The 17,078-nt window shown below is 45.5% G+C and overlaps 1 protein-coding gene across 15 annotated transcripts in view; it reads left to right on the forward strand.

Moving 5' to 3' along the window:
- The window catches only part of MSI2 (musashi RNA binding protein 2), a 2,560,560-nt gene that overhangs the window by 611,686 nt on the left and 1,931,796 nt on the right, over positions 1-17,078 (forward strand). For all 15 annotated transcript variants that reach the window (XM_069614640.1, XM_069614629.1, XM_069614635.1 and 12 more), the window contains exon 6: positions 5,474-5,566. In XM_069614640.1, the coding sequence (XP_069470741.1) occupies positions 5,474-5,566 (93 nt within the window). The remainder of the gene's footprint in view (positions 1-5,473; positions 5,567-17,078) is intronic.

The raw sequence follows: 17,078 nt of genomic DNA on the forward strand, positions 1-17,078 counted from the left end.
CCTATCTGTACAGCAGGGGGCCTTTCCCCATGGCCTTTAACAGACCATTATTACTCCTTCGCAACAAAAATAATCTCCTCATTGGATGAAACTACTCCTTATTGTCCAATAGCCTGGATGGCAACAAATATTAACAACTCACCAGTTTTTATTGAAGGCAAACCTATTTTGGTTCCTTTTTGATTAGGCTTTAGCCTGAAATGTCACTGAAATCTCCTTGGTTGCCTTCTTGGATGACCCTCTTATATCATGTGGACCAAATTCATCTGTCTTTGATTGCCATCTAGGACTTGTCTGCGGCATTCGACACTGGAGCACTGCATCCTTCAATCGACACTCCTTTAAGGCGCGACACTTCAGTGGTTCCAGACTTTTTTATTTCAGGCCGAACACGAGCCATAAAATGTATAGCTTTTTTTCACCTCCACTCCCAATTACAAGTGGTGTGTCCTGGGGTTCTCTTTAGTATTTACATATTGCCTTTATTGGCCATCATTTGGAAATCTGACATTTATTTTTACTTGTATGCTGATGACCTTCAGCTCTATTTTTCAATGTTTATTTAAGTACGCTTCAGTTAGATCACTTAAATTAAATCATGGCTGGCTTTTAACCAACTTCATCCCTCCCAAACAGTGTCCTTCTGAAAATGTTTAGGGCCCAGGTAGATGACCTCTGTCAAATCATGTCACTGCCCTCATTGTTCAGCCATACTCTGACATTGATCAATGAGTTTAAAACAGAAAAACTTAGTTTCTTCTGGAATTTAGAGATGATTGTAGCCAACAAAGTCAATTAATCTGTAGATTTTCTTTCTTCCATATTACTCAAACGTGTCCTTCCATACTATTAGGTTATTGAGGGTATTTAATACTATAAGCCATTAGATATAAAAGTGGAGCCACTCTATTTATTATGCATTGGAAACTGCAGTCAACACCCAGTGGCTCTCCCTACAACCTCCTAATTGCACTCCTGTAGCCAGCAGAACCATGCAGACCTTGGACACTGCTATAAAATGTATATTGTTTTTTCAGCTTCAGCAATTGGAGACACTTTAAATAATGTCAGAGGTCACAAACATTACTTCAAGCTTTAGAAACATTTAAATCATTTCAGAGATTTTATTGGGCTCAATGGCTGCTCCCAACCCCTCTAGTCTTCAAGCACTTGCCTCCCACCCCACCCCCCATGCCAGGCTTGCCTAACCCCTTGTAGTTGATACTGATTGTTACAGGGTACATATGCTCTGGTGTCAGCCTAAAGGCATGTGGCTTTATGTAACTAAACTCCCTCATGGACTTTCTATCTGTCCCTAATCTATGCAGTTGTTTGTTTTTGAAGGGGTGTGGGACTATGCCATGCCCCTGCTTGACTTGGTCTTTCTCCTCTCCCTTGCTTCACTTCTTTACATGCCTTCTCCAAGTCCATCCACCACCTTTCTTTCCTTTTATTTTCTGTCCCTCCAATGTCTCTTGTACCTTCTCAGGCTTACCTCTACCCTTTGTTACACCCTCGTTTTTTTCTGCAGCGCCCTCCTCTGACAGTCACCACACTCTTACGCACAACGCAGTACCACTTGCACTCACAATACATCACCTTGTCCAGAAATAACCTCCACACCCGGCTGCTTCTTCCTTCTTCCTACTGGTGTCTTGGTCTGCCATCTCTGACCTCACCCGAACAACCCACAACTTCCTGTCCTTTTTATGCCCCCTCCTTCTGACATTGGCTTGCTTTTCTTCTCCAATCTACTATCTTTCCCAACAGTGTTGTGACATACAATGCAGAACTGAAATAGTGGTCTAAGCTCTACACCTTTTCTTTTCCCTGTGAGCCCACCTTGGAAGAATGTTGGTGGCCCAAGGTGCCTAATGATCCTTTTTGTGTTAGGGGGCTTGTTCTTGTACTCTCCTTGGGTAAGTAGTCTGTGTCCCGTGGCCATACTGATCTGTCCCTGGTGATCTAGGGAATGAACCACTGACTGTGGTGCATCCCCATTGGGACTAGAGATCGTTGTGCGGCTTTGCTTGCTGCGTAGGGTTTGCTCTGCTGGATCACCAGTGAAACGCCATTGGTGCTAGCTGTTGGAGGGCTGCTTTGATTACTTCACTTCCCGGTCTCTGCTTTGAAGTTGCTGGCCTCCTGTAGTGTTGGAGGGCTTTTTCCCGTTTGGTGTGCTACATGCCTTTGCTCGTCTCAAGGTCACAGTCTCTACTAATGTCTGACGAGCATTTTGTGAAGAGGGTATGGTGAGACAAATAGGTACTGCATGACCACATGTTGGCACAAGGGTTGGAACAAAGGAACCTAGGACAATCTCAGCCACCACTGTAGTGCTCTGGCTTTCCCCCAGGTAGGCGGCCTTCCCCCTGCTGAGGGAGTTACAAATCCCTCTTGCCAAGGTCAGGGTGCTGTCCGTGTCACAATTTCTCACATTTTTTTTCTGGAACATTGGTTAAAGCTCTGTTGGAAAGCTACAGCTCACAGTCCACAGACATGTTCTGAATTAACAATTGTAATATGAAGGCGATTCCTTGATTTCCCTCTTGGATCCTAGTCCATTTTAAACCTACCTCACGCTTTCAATGCACCAAGAATGAATCCCTCACAAACTGTGGCCACACCCCTTAATTTGGATCCAGTCAACCCCTGCCCCTTCCTGCAAATGCAGCAGTCTAATGACCATTATGCAAAATTATAAGGTTAATTTGTTTTGTCTTTACACAAGTGCTTGAAGCTCCAAACTCGAAACTCACATCAGTGACATAAACATTTGGTCAAAAGCTGTGCTATAACAGTTCAGCATGGATAGGCTGCAACTCGGTAGTATGTTCTTCCGGTTTATGTTGGCTACTGCTAGGTAGTTCTGCATACACACTGGGAGGTATGGTTGGGATAAAAACTCCTGTGGGCACGGTACCACCCAAATGCATACTTGCCTTGACCGTTTTAACCAAGGTGATCATTGAAGATTTTGTTCTTTTCCGACTTTTTTGTTTCAATACAAAGGGCTGAAACATTGCTAAACTTCTCTTATGTTGTAATGTTAACCAGCACTTATCGACCACCTGCATGGACATAAATCATTGATCATTAAATGCCACCTTGCAGGCTTGGGGAGCTTACCTTGGGAAGTAGACCTATGTAACTTATCTGGGGTGGGGTGGGGTTTGCAGAATTGTGAAAGAATGATGAGCAAGGGTGAAGCTGTTTAATAATATCTGGAGAAAAGCAAAGTAGTTGGGGTGATCTAAGGAATCGTAATATGCAAGGAGTGCTGTGGGCTTGAGGATCCAAGCCTAGCATGACTTTGCTTATTATGCTTGCAGTTTGCTGGCATGATCCCACCCCATTGCACTTGGTTAATGACGCTGATAAAAGGTCTACTTTTCTGGAACGACGATAAAGCAGCTAGTTGAGCAGCTCCAAGTTTTGCATAGGCAGTGAGGGTTTGAGGGTTAGCATCAGTTGATTCACCCTCAGTAGATAGTGTAGTTGCGTTTTCCAGTTCTGCTTGGCAACTCGTTATTTTAAATTCTCATCTAGCCAGATCCAGGTGGAAAGCAGAATACTTTGTGCATCGTTATGGTTGGGGATTCCATACTAGGAACAATTTTATGAGTGACATTTTTCAGTTAACTAGTCTACAGGCTGGTCCCATTTTCCAATCGACTAACATGGTTGAATGTTTTAAGATTCTCTTGTAGTATCCACTTGGTAGGAAATTGGCTGGAGTAAGACTGAGCTGTGCTCTGGTAGAGTTTGTGTTGCCAAAGTGCTGTTCCACCCAGAGGCCTAAACCCATGGACTAGGCTAACTCATCCGTCTCCAATCTACTCCTGAGCCTGGCGCATTGGAGCCTTTACCCACAAGCAGCATTTCAGGATCCTTGGGCAAGCAAAACAGAATGTTTTATGTTTGAGCTCTGTGCAGAACAAGCCTATGCCTCACATCCCATTGACCAAATACCCAAATGGGTATATGCCTCGCAATTTATAGACCTTTTTCTGTTAAGTTGTGACAAATGAAGAGAGGAATGGCCAACTTTAATAGCTCTGAAAGGTGTCTTGCTGAATCCCCATCACCGACCTTTTTAAAATATTAAATGGTCATTGTAATGCTCTGTTTTAATGCAAATTGCCAGGATTGGGTTCCTTGAAGAATGACGGTGCTAATCTACCTAGGCTGGGGCTCTAACCCTCATCCCTACCCTACACCCTCACCGCCCGCATGACGGAAGGGGAGTGCCAGAGTACATTTCTTCTATTATCAGCACTGCGTATCAAGCACTCCTGTCACTTGCATTTTCAGACTCCTGTTTTCTTTAACTCCCATTTTCCACCGAGTCATCACTCTCGTCGGCGCCCCCACCACCGCTGTTAGACTAGCGTAGAAGACAATGTTAAAAGGTTTGTTTTGGCGTCTCCCAGCCACTCTTCCTGCACGGTCTACATTGTGCCCCTTTTAATTGTCCTAATTACCTGGGTAAAATGCTTGAAAGAATAATTGAAGCAGGGTACCAGATAGGCTTGCTTGGACAGAATAAAAACATTTTATTTCTTGGTAGGTGTACTGTTTTTCATAATGGACACCTTTTTCATTTTGTCATGAATCGCTGCTTTGCACAGATCAAGAACATTTAGCATAAATTAAATAGAATTATTAGATTCTGTTCTGCTTTATGAATGTATTGATGCTTTTGACTCGAGTGCTATGGGGTGCTCTAGTTGAAGTTTGTAACTAGGACCAGCACAGCAACACCTTATAGAAGCTTGATTTATAAGCATCTGAGGGAGTGAAGCAGTGGCGTTTTTAAAACCGTGAAATCCATGTTTTCTCTGTAATTAAGTTCAAAACAGAAAGAAAAAAGGCAATCTGTTGATGTTTTTCCTTTTGTGTTTGCTGCAGACTAAATTATGGAATCACATGTTTATGCTGCTACCGCTGTTTAATGGCACCTGTTTCATAAAATTAAATGTGTAACTTCGAAATTGTCAGAGTAACAATTTCCAGGTTGCTACCAAAACCCAGTAGAGTAATACCTTGTATTTGTAGAGTCTGACAATGTACAAAGCCGTAAACCAAGGAAATAACGCAGCATGTTTTGTAGCCTGTAGAGCTGGCAGTCTATTCTCATTACCCAATTTATACTGGAGCGAGAGGCGGGAGAGCGCATTGTCCAGGGTTACACCGCGTACACAGCGCAGCAGTGGTTTGAACCCATGAACTTCCAACTGCCAATTTCGGTGCTCTAGAGCCCTTGCCATACTTCATTCAAGGGGTGGGCGCTAAGTGATTCCGCCTGGAGCCATCTGCAGAAAGGGACGTGCACGCCGCGCCATTGCAGCAGAAGTAATTCGATCATGGGCAATTTTCTATCTAGCTACTTGGCTTAGTCTTGGCATCTGAATGTCATGCCTGCCTTTCTTTAAATGCACTGATTAAAGCCTCTGTTTGTCATTTCTTTTAGATGGTCACAAGAACAAAGAAGATATTTGTAGGTGGATTATCGGCAAATACAGTAGTTGAAGATGTGAAGCAGTACTTCGACCAGTTTGGCAAGGTAGGTTCCAACGCTGACCTTCATTGGTTTATAGCTTGAGAGAGAGCGCAAGATGCTAGTGCTCACTATGCCTCTTTTCCTCTCCGATCCCCTTTGTGTAAATATAAGCACTGCACATAATTCTATAGGTTAACCTTCGCCGTCATACTTTCATGCACTGCGACCGCCTGATAGACCAACACAGGCTGACGCAGATGGGCATGTATGTGCACAGTAAGATTGACCATGGCACATTTCATATTTTGTGCCCCAGTTGATGTGCAGCTTTGTGCAAAAAAGTGTATTGTACAAGAATCTAGGATTGTGTTGGTCTGGGAGAGCCTGAGCTAGTTGTGCCTTTGCACAGCTGCAGTTTTTTTTTTTGGAAAGCAATAGTGGGAGAAATCCTCGTTTCAGATTTTAACCATATCGGATTACCTTATTCGGCAGTGCACAATGACCACTTACGTGTTGCTGTAATTCAATTGTGAAGGTTTTGTTGCACTCGTTCCAGTTTTTTACGCTCACACCCACCAGAATACGATTAGTAATTTGCCCCTCTTCTCCCCTGCTTATCTGTTTCTCTCTCCCTGCACTGTGCACCTGGCCACCTTTTGTCCTTCGGGCCCAGGTACCTGCTCACCCTGCCTCCCTCCTGCACGGCCTCTGGGCCATCACTTGTACTGGGATCTGTACCCATACCGTCCCCATTCCTCTTCTGCACTTATCAGATGTACCCTATCTGACCTATCATGCACTTGTCACTGGCTCGCCGCACTATCAATTTTCACTGTCTTTTATTTATTTAGTTATTGCACTTATTTAACCTGTTCTCTCCTCTGTTCTGCACTTTACACTTCTCCCCCATCCACGCACTCCCCCCCCCCCCTTTCATGCACTTGCACGTTCTAACTGTCACTGGGCCTAGTAAGATTGTTGTTTTTGTTCTCCCTTGTCCCCCCACCCCTTTGCTTGGTCGCGCTCTGCAACACTTGTGTATGAGCGCAATATAAATAAAATATCATATCAATGATGTTCCTACGATGATGGGAACTGGAGGATTTAAACCAAGAGAGCGAGGTGGGTTTTGTGGGGGTGGGGCAAAACTAAGCTACCGCGAAGTCACAGCACCCCTGCGTTTCTAGCCCCCAAGCATAAGAACAGTTTGTGTAGAACCATGCTTTAAGGTCACTGGGATCAGTATGGACCGAGATGGTCGAAGGTCACATGGGCTACTGAAAAACCTTAACATGTGGAGATTCTTTCAGCAGACTGTGTGCTTCGTGATTGGCCGCATTTTCCCAGTGGGATGCCCCACAATCTAGCTTAATTGGACAACCCTTTGATTCTCATAAATCACCTTCAAACGGCCATTTCATATTAAATTGGCTTGCATAGGCAAACCCAATCTTATCAATGATTCGCACTCAAATGTCGTGTTTCTGGCTTCTTGCATCCTATAACGAGAAATGTCTTTTGTTACCGTCCAACCATCAGAATTACAGTAATTAAAAAATCTAAGGCTGCACGTACAATTCCCAGAGGACGAAGTTGTATTTACAGAACATTGCACAGTGTATATGTGGCAGTGAGAAACACAGCATTAGATGAGAGGCACAGCTCTAGTTATCTGAAAATGTGATGGGGGGACACATGCCCTCTTGTGGTTTAAATTCTTATTGTAACCAGCCACCTCCTACCCTCTCGCCCCCCTTAGCTTATTTCACCAAATTATCCATTCTCTATGCCTTTTAGGGAGGCCCTCCCGATTGCCCCTCTTTACTACCATGTGTACCCTCTCCATACCTACACATATCCTTGGGTAACCCTTCCCAATATTAATTGCTATACTTTAAGGTTTTTCGCTGAGTTTCTCATTTGTAGGCATTTATTCCATCAGTGGACGGAGATCTGATGTGAGCGCTGATTTTCTGATCGACCTGGGAAGGACAGTATAGCACAGATGGTTTGAGTCGCATTCGTATGGCGCTAGAGGCTATGCAGAAGCTGGATATCCATCTCACCACCCTACACTGCTCTCCATTACAAAACTAAATCTTTCCTCCGGATTTTGTGTGCTGGGGCTGGCTCTGCTGCTCAGCAGTTTCTGTACAAATGTTCATTGGGCTTTCAGCTCCATTCCAGTCTGGACTTGTGTATTAAAGTAGACAGACATGCCAGCATCTGGAATTTCACTGAAAAACAAAATGCCAGAATCGGACCGAGGGGTATGCGTGCATGAAATCCGTTGCTATGAAGTTACGGACTCGAAAGTCGTTTCAAAACTGTGCTTAAAGATTAGTGAGGAGTAAGGCCCTTACGCACCCCTTTAGTTGAATATTTTCCATTCAACATTTCTTTTATCAATTCAGTATCAACGGAATTGTCTGGTTTGACCACCGGACTTCCCAAGCATGGCTGGTTGAAAGGTCTGCGTACCACTGTACGCAGACAACGCAGTCCTCAAAGCCAGAACTGAGTCTGCTCTGCAACCGTTACTGAACGGATTGAACATGTAGTTACATGAGAGGCAAATACCTCATAATAAACATTGAGAAATCGGAGGCAATGTGCGTAGGCAATAGCAGACCTCTTGGGAAATGGCTTATCCATAGATGACAGGAGACTGTACTGGGTACTTTGCTTCCGTTACCTTGGCATCACAATCGCACACAACCTAAAATGGTCTGCGCACATTCAAGAACCGGCAACAAAAGCCTCACAAACTAATGGCTCAATGTTTAGATTTGGTTCCGGTTTGCGGGGGCTCCCCATAAAGCACGTATCCCGCAGTTCTGCCACAAAACCATGCCGCGGTTGACCTACAATGCTGTTTTATTTCTGATCGTGTAGATGCTAGGTGGGAAATGAATGCAAAAGACTAGTGTTAAATTCTGTCACAAAACTCCATCGCGATCATTCCAAAATCTAATTATCCTTTCTGGCTTAGAAGCCCAAAAAAAAGGGGATTTATCCCTCTGCCTTGGGGCACCTGTACACTCGCAGCAAAGAAGGAACTTTGCAGGGCAAAAATGGGCATGTTCCGAGTGGAACGTACAAGATCGCCATCATTTTTGACTTTTTTGAGAAAAAGATGCATCTCCCCTTGCTGAGGGAACTGGGTGCGAGACATGCCCATGAGGCTTTCACGCATCTCCTGTTTCAAATTTACATGTGGCACAGTGTCTCCCTTTCTGTGTTGAAAATGCCTTTTTTATTATGCAATGACCTACCATATGTAATAACCCCATGAGTTACTCTGATGTATTTTAAACGTGGACAGAACTGCCCTCTGTGAAAAATTTACATTTTTAACCCTTTTCTTTTTTTATTATCTCCTCAATGGTTTTGCATATATACGTTTTTTTTTTGTACAGCTGCGTTCCACTTTGGACTTGTGTATTAAAGTAGACCGGCACGCCAGTATCTGGAATTTCACTGAAAAACACAATACCAGAATCGGACCGAGGGGCATGGGTGCCAGAAGTCTGATGCATGCCATTAAGTTACTGACTCGAAAGTCGTTTCAAAACAGTGCTTAAAATAAATGTGCAATGGAAAATATTCAACTAAAGGAGTCTTGGATTTGGGGCCTTCGTTCATTGTGGCTTGTGGAAAGTAGTCCTCTAGGCTGAAAAACATCAGATAATATGCTCATTAAAATGATTGCTCAATATTTTCTTCCTGCCATCTCATCCTTGAACCAAATTTAGGCCAGGAGTTGAATATTGGCATTAGGTTTTTCACAGGGTGCCTTTTTAATTTGTCCTGAGGCGCCGATTTGATGGATTTGGGTTGTTTGACCATGGCAGAATTGTTTGCAGCGGAATTGCCTGTAGTCCATTTTGCAGCAAATACCATTTTACCATGGACAAACTCAACAAATGTATGTCCCCCCCAACCTCATAATGCACCCCTAATGCCCTGACCCACTTACCTTTTCTCTGTCCACTGCCTCTCCTGACCCTGCAGTGTCAGTTCTGTCCCTCTAACACAGGTCGGATAAGACGCCAAAGGGTCCCCTATTTTCTTTTTCCCGTCCCTCGTCTCCAATCTTCAGGAAGTGTGGGACACCCCGCAAACCCCCCCACCCAAGGCCAAAAATACAGAATGCGGGGAGGACACCATTGTTCCCCTAGGTTCAGTATCGTGTACCCATTTTGATTGAATTGAATCGCTAGAATGGTACTGGCTGAATTCTGTCAGCTGTACCATTTGATCAATAATATTCAATCAAATTGGGTAATACCGTTTTGATTGGAATATGTGAAGTCTGCCACTGCGGTTGTCTTGCAGTTAGACAAGTGATGACTGACTGCTTTCCTGTGCACTATGCCGAATTCTCTTCAGACAGTCCACTGAACTGCAGGGTCGTGTTTGTCAAATATTTTCTGACCTCACCAATTTTTACTATAGCAAAAATAGTTTTGAGTTGACTTGATAAAACCTTTTTTTACACCTGTACTTTTGAGGCCACATTGTTATCAATGCAATCTTTCAACTAAAATTTGGCCTCCTATGTCATGTCAAAGCTCGCATTGGGAAACCGTGCCCCATAGCTTACATCACCAGGCTGAGTGACTCAGTATGAACCAGGCACAACCTTGCTGATAAAACTCAGCTTGGATAGATTCTGGAGGAATGTGGTTTCTGCATGTAAGACATACATGTTCAAACTACCTTTTCTTGACGGTTCGAAAGTAAAGCAGTTATAAAGGAAATGGTTGGATCAACAGAATTGAGGTATTTTGGATATGTTGGTTGGAGCCTTCTATCTGCTTAATGTATGCCTTCTGTAGGGTAAAGTGAAATGTGTTGGTGTGTCTAGAATTGTTCTGGGCAGTGGCGTACTGAATGGAAGGTTAGTGGCCGAGATCCCATATCATGCAATTGGAGGGGATGCGAAGGGCATTTTGTTTCTTGTGCGCAAGCTTAATAGTTCACTGCCTCCTAATGAATGGTCGTTGATACTTTAGGCATAATAAATGTCCACACACTTCACAAGTTACCCCCTACAGTATTGAATTGATATACACTCCTGAAGGATTGGAACAAAAGCCTTGCTCTTTAAATCGGATGGTTGGAAAGATGGGTATGCAATTTTCATTCCTTAGAAAACGCAATTCAGGAAGTACAAATTGTTACATTGACATGAGGGTCAGAGTAAGATATAGGAGCTTTGAATGGTGCATATTCAAGGGAGGTTTACATCAGACTTTTCCCAGTTGCACTGCTACTATGCTTGCCAGTTTTCTGCACATTAAATTGGCTGGGGTAATCCTGACACTTATGCCTTTGCAAATTGTATTATGGTATTTATGGAGTGGTGTCACATGCACGGTTGTGAGGTGGGTACCTGGCTAGCTAGAGCTATGCATCCAAGCATTTGAGCTTACTGCAGTATACCCCAAGAAGGTTCTTTGGCTACAATCTGGTTTGTCCTTTCGAGGACAAGATGGTTGCCAGTCCAATACTAAGACTTGGCAGCATTCTCTTCATTGCTTTGCAAGATCGGGCAAACAGAGCAGTGAGGAGGAAATTGCCTTTTCATAAATCTCTGCCCAGCATCTGGCAAGTCCAGATAATCCCAGCAAAGGGTGGTGGATATACCTGCAGAAGCAACAGGCAGTTTGTCACTTGAACTGGTTTGGGTCTTGTGGAGGAAGGGGGTATCCTGTAGTGAGTTTCTGACTCGTCCTGCAAATTGTTCACTGTTGCTGCTTGGAGGTAAGCATTCTTGAGGGTTCTCTGAAAGTATTGTTTGCTGAGCACCCTTGTTTGCTGGGCATTCTCAGTTGCCTGAAACCTATTTTTGTTACAGCATTGCCAAAAAGGTAGTCCTGTTTTAGGTAATTACTTGAGTTTACAGAAGTGTTTTTTCTTTTTATTTAACACACCAAACTCTTTCTGTATTTGCTTCTTCTTGGTGAAGTATTTTAATTACTCACCCTGTTTTTGAGGTCCTTATGGGGCCGATGGGCTATTCGAGGCATGAAGAATGGTTTATAGACTGGAAAAGACCCATGCCGGAGCTGGTTGGAAGCCCAAGGGAGTTTCAATGAAGTATTTTACAACACCATAATATCGACATTTGTCCTTGTAAGAAGTTAGCATTTCTTAGAGTCTTGTAATGATATGCCATTTCAAGATGTACTTTTTATAGATGTGCCTTTGAAAGGGCAGACTGATAAATTGGTGCCACTCTTCTGGACATAGTCTCCATTGAGCATTGTGACTCATGGTAATGTTGAATGCAACGTATGTGTGCCCAAACAACTACAGCTAGTAGCTAGAATCTCAGTGGAGATGCCAATAATCTGATTGGGGGAGCAGGAAAACTTAACGGAACATTTAAGCGGCTCACAGAATGTGCTTCATACGAAGTCTTTTGAATAATCTTAACGGCTTGCACAGGGCACACATTGGCACCTAGCAAACACGTACAGCAATGGACCCACCCAGTTACAAACACCATTTCAGTTCGAATAACTTCTCTGGTTTCTGCTGAATGGTGGTACATGGTAAAATTACATTGACAATACGACTAAACCTAGAATTAAAACTGTGTTCACCATCAAGGAACCTTTCATGAATGGTGCCAAAAGTGCATTTAGCCAAGTGGTCTAAATAGCCATGGAACTGCTCCTAGGTTTGTGTATAAACGTAGGTAAATCTTCATGCATTTGTGTGATTTTGAGGTCCAACAGGGGTAATTAATGTCGCATGGTGTACGGTCGTGACGTTCTGGGATTCAGCCACACAATCGGTCATCAATTTAAGACTCCCTAAAGGTTGCTTTGTGATTAGGTAGTGCTGGTCGGGTGTCTGCTGGTTTGTGTTGTGGTTTGAATGGTTTGGTTGCTGAAGGTTTGTCCTGTTTGCAGAGTGATATTTGTTGTGGGAAGCTGATAGTTTTATTTTGGATAACATCACAGTTTTAATTGGCAGACATCCTCCGGATTGCGGCAGGATGTTTGCATGCTGTGGAGCGTTTTTATTAAAGGCTTAAGATGGCTTTCGAGCTTTTTTGTGTTTCTGTAGTTTCCACATATGCGTTTTTATAGCCCCCAGTTTTTCTATAAAAATACCTGATGTTCGGGCCACCCAGAGGCCTAGTTTTCAGTGGCATATTGGATTTAAGTGACATAGCATAATTAGAGATGGATTTTAAGTACAAGCAGTTAATTCCGTCCACTGGATTGTTCTCATACCAGGTATAGCCACTGAGAAAGCACCCCCAATAGCAATTTCAAAGACTGGCTGAGGCTGGGGTAATTTAGAGGTTTTGAAGGTATGATCCAACAACCTAGGTAAATCCAGGAATTCACTATTCACCACAAAACGACAAACGCTTCCTTTTACAATTAAACTCTTTTTTAAATGTATTTTTTTTTTTTAATATAGAGATCGAATAGCACATTGACATGGTTTGCTCTTTTTTAAATACCTGAATGTGTATAGCGAAAGAAGGATCTATTTATCCTTCCAGAAAAGTGATAGTGAAGGGAAAATTCGTATTCAACCATTTTGATGCCTATATTCATTTGCCTAATGGATATACTTAAATTGTTGATTTCCATTAGTTAAGTCTATGCAACTCTTTTGTAATGCTTATTTCTTATTTTTGTGTTGCCTAGGATCTATATGTTATTGGGCTAATTGGTGGCTCTTGTGACCAGTAGTGTCTGCATTGTTTCAAAGGTGAAATTATTAAATCTTTGCTGATCCACATAGTACATATGATGTTGGATGAAGCAATGCAAACCGTTGCTTTGTTTATCCCATTATGTGCAGGTCCTTCATCCTGATGTATAGGCATAGGCTCCAGTTTGATCCTACATGTCATAGACGATTGAGGCTGCCACCTTCCCTGCATTGATTTCCACCAGGCCCTTTCTCTTAACCTCCTTTGTTTAGACTCATCGCCACCCTGTCTCCTGGTGCTCTTCTCCCCTGCTCCCCGGAAATCTAGGTAGGGCTTACAAATTGTCAGTCCTGATAATCTCCTTACAATCGCACAATGTAAGTTTGATGGCTGTAAGGTTAGAAGTGTAACATAACTACTGGCAATTGCTCTGTGCAACTCTCCAGACAGTTGTTTTTCAGCCTGACCTACCATTACAGAAGTGGAAAGAACATATTTGAATCAGGCTAGGTCCCACCCCAGAAGGGAAGGTCCAGCACAAACTGCAAGCAAAGATCCTCTGCATAAAACCATAGACCTGTTTCGGCCTCATTGGGCTTAATCAGTGAGGTATAGCGTGGGACTCTTGGCACCGCAGGCTCTGGGTATACCCGTCCCTATATGGGTGACAAATGCAAACCTAACTGAAGGTTGATCGCTGGAAGTTTATGAATGAACTTACTCCTACGTCCCATCCCCTTTCCTCCATACTGTATGGGTGTTTCTTGCTAGGAATGGGAGACGGAACCTTTTTCACCCGAAAAAAATCTTCACCTTTTAAATTTAGAGGCGCGGCCCTGGGAGCAATCGCTCCCCTCTCTGCCCACCAGCGCGACTTCCCAGTCCTCTTTTCAGCATCGACTGGAGCATACCGCTTTCACCCGCGCTCCTGAGTTTGGCTTCGGCCTTGTAATTCCACACGCTCTTCCCTGGGTACTGTCTTTTGTCTTTAATCGGGTACTCTGTCCTCTTGGGCCACACTCTTCCACGGCGCATGTTGACGTCTTTGGGCTTCAGCAGGTGTCTGGCCTGAAAGGGCTCTTCTCTACATCCGACTCTCATGCTCTTTGCCTCCGCTGCCTTGGCCCCGATCACTGCTGGGAAGGTTCCTCGTGTGATGCGCTTACACTGCATGCTCTCAAGAACAGGTTAGCTCGGTGGAGGGAGATCTTCGAACAATTGTCTCCAAAGGACTTGAAGGACTTCGTCAAGGCAAGGCCCAAGTTAGGGCCGCTGTTCATCTGCACCCTGCTAAGGCAAATTCTTCCCAAGGAGACGTCCGAGCGGGAGGGACCATTCAAGTTCTACCACCAGCACAGGTACCGAGGCTGCTTCAGCTACCGGCCTCCATGCCGAGGGTCACTCGATCCTATCGGTGATGTTGCTGCAGGACTGCAAGGTTCTTTTACTGGGTGTCCACCCGAGGGGCTATGCCCTACTACCGGACAAATGGCTGAGAGAGCGCCTGTATGCAGTGTTACCAGCAGCACAGCCGAGGGCACACCGCCTACAAGGCCTCGTCCTGAGGTGCAGGGTAGGCCTCAAGCTCCACCGCCAAGAGTCTTGGAGGAGGTTGGGCCCAGCACAGCAAGCACCATGGCGCAGGCACGTGGCATGCAGCACGACAAGATGGCTGTTGTGCCCGAAAGGTTGGGCACCGCGCCCGACAAGATGGCTGCTCGTCTAACGCCCCATGGTGCGGAGCCGGTGGGAGAACAAGTTTCAAGGTGGGACTGGTCTTCACCAGGTACAAGGGCTTCTGCATATCTTTCAATGTCGCAGGACAGATACACCCCACAGGAAACAAGGCAGAGTATGCACAGGCCTTAGCAACCTCAGGGCCCTACTCCTATGCCACCTAGCACCTCACCAGACTGTGAGGACAGATTCTTTGAGAAATTCCTCACGCTCATGAGATCCCCTCAGATGGGCACCGTTCTTCGGGATGTGATCAGAGACATGCCTCCTCTCCTGCCACTGTCATTCCTCCTATGGCACCAGCACCTCAGGCCCCCGTATAGCCTCTGTTGCCCATTCTACCCACCCAACCCCCCCCCCCCATGGTTCCGGCTCCTCTGCCTCCTGCACCCCAGGTGGTTCCGTACCAGCCTCCAGCCCCAGTTGCCACACCTCAACCTGTTGTTGCCCAGTACGCCTCCACCTGTCCCTGACCAATCGGACACCCTGGTGGACACCGACGAGGAAGAGGACCCTGACGCGCCGTCTTCAGCCAAGGCTTTCCATGATCGACTTGCAGGTCTGCTCGAATACTTGGTCCCGAGGTTGAACAATCTGTAGCGAAAACGGAGATTCCCATGCAGAAGGATGTTGTCGCCTTAGCCAAAAAAAGATGGCTTAAACACCATTCGGTGCAGCCCACCAATCGGCACCTCGATGCCAAGTACAGGCAAATGGAGGTGGATACTCTTGCTGTCGGCACACCCTCAACCGCATTCTTTGATTGCTGCAGTCTCAATCTACGGTAAGCTTCGGTCTTCCTTGGCCACCTCGTCCTCGCCCCTGCTAGGCAAGGTGATGATGATCTTGGAGGCATATGGAAAGGTCTACTCCGCCTCCCTGAACCTTCGTCAGTCTAATGCGGACGCCATGCTCGCAGCCATTAACTCTAGCGTGAAATAGATGACTTCCTGCCGGAACCTCCGGTACAGTCGGGCGCGCTTCAAGGAGGGTTTGGCAGAAGCAAAGTTGGTGGCCCAAGGCGACATGCAGTCCACAGTGGCACATATAGACACTTCAGGCCGGGCCATCTGCACACCCACGGACATGAGGAAGACTGCCTGGCTGTGGGCTACCAAATTCAACCCCGATGTCAAGTAGCGCATATTGGACCTTCGATTCGAGGGTCGCAACCTTTCATTCGACCACCAATGAGGTGCTAGTTAAGAACAGTCCCAGACTGCAAAATCCTTATCCATCCTCACGAAGTACACGCCCAAGAAGTACAGCCAGATGTACCAGCATTACGACAAGGGTTGGGTTGCGGGTCTTGGGCGGGTTCCGGGGCTTCCTGGAACGAAGGTCCAGGCAGCAGGACCGGTCTCCAAGTCAGCACTGCCGCAAACAGAAGGTCGAGAATAAGGGCTTTTTTCAGTCCCCCTCCACATCCTGAGGGAAATAAAATGCATGACACTCCCCTCCGGGTCCACGTGTCTCGGATGGGGGGGTCGGTGCGGCTTGCCCTTCACTTCCTTTCAGTAGTGTCCACGGGCTACCACCACCTCCCTCATCTCCTCCCCCTCACTCCAACAGATTGGGACAACTCCTCTGTTGGTGGAAATTAGATTGCTAGTAAAGAGCCTGGCAGTGGAAGAAGTCCCAACCTCCCAGCGGGTTATGGGCTTCTACTCCAGGATTTTCGACATACAAAAGAAGAACCAGGCTGGCCTGAGAGTTGTTGGACCTTTCCACCCTGAACCTTTCCCTGCCTCTTCAAAAGTTCAAGATGGTTACCCCAGCACTGATTGCGGAGACACTGTGCAAGGGAGGCTGGCTAATGCTCCCTAGATCTGAAGGACGCATACCTACATGTCCCTATTTGGCAGCCCCATCGGTCCTTCCTGGGGTTTAGGATCATGGACTTCCATTTCCAATACAAAGTTCTACCCTTTGGCCTCAATGCAGCCCCCAGGGTCTTTACCAGGCTTATGAATGCAGTGGCAGACCTTCTCGGAGCCAAGGGTAACCATGTCTATCCATACCTAGCCAACTGGCTCGTCAGTGCGAGATGCCCACAGAGGTGGTGCATCACGCCCCCTCTGCCCTCATGAATAGACTACATGATTTGGGATACTCCAATCTCAAGACCTCACAGCCCAACCAACGCAGAGC

This window comes from Ambystoma mexicanum, chromosome 9 (assembly GCF_040938575.1).
Source record: "Ambystoma mexicanum isolate Mex_15411 chromosome 9, UKY_AmexF1_1, whole genome shotgun sequence".
Classification (NCBI taxonomy): Eukaryota; Metazoa; Chordata; class Amphibia; order Caudata; family Ambystomatidae; genus Ambystoma; species Ambystoma mexicanum.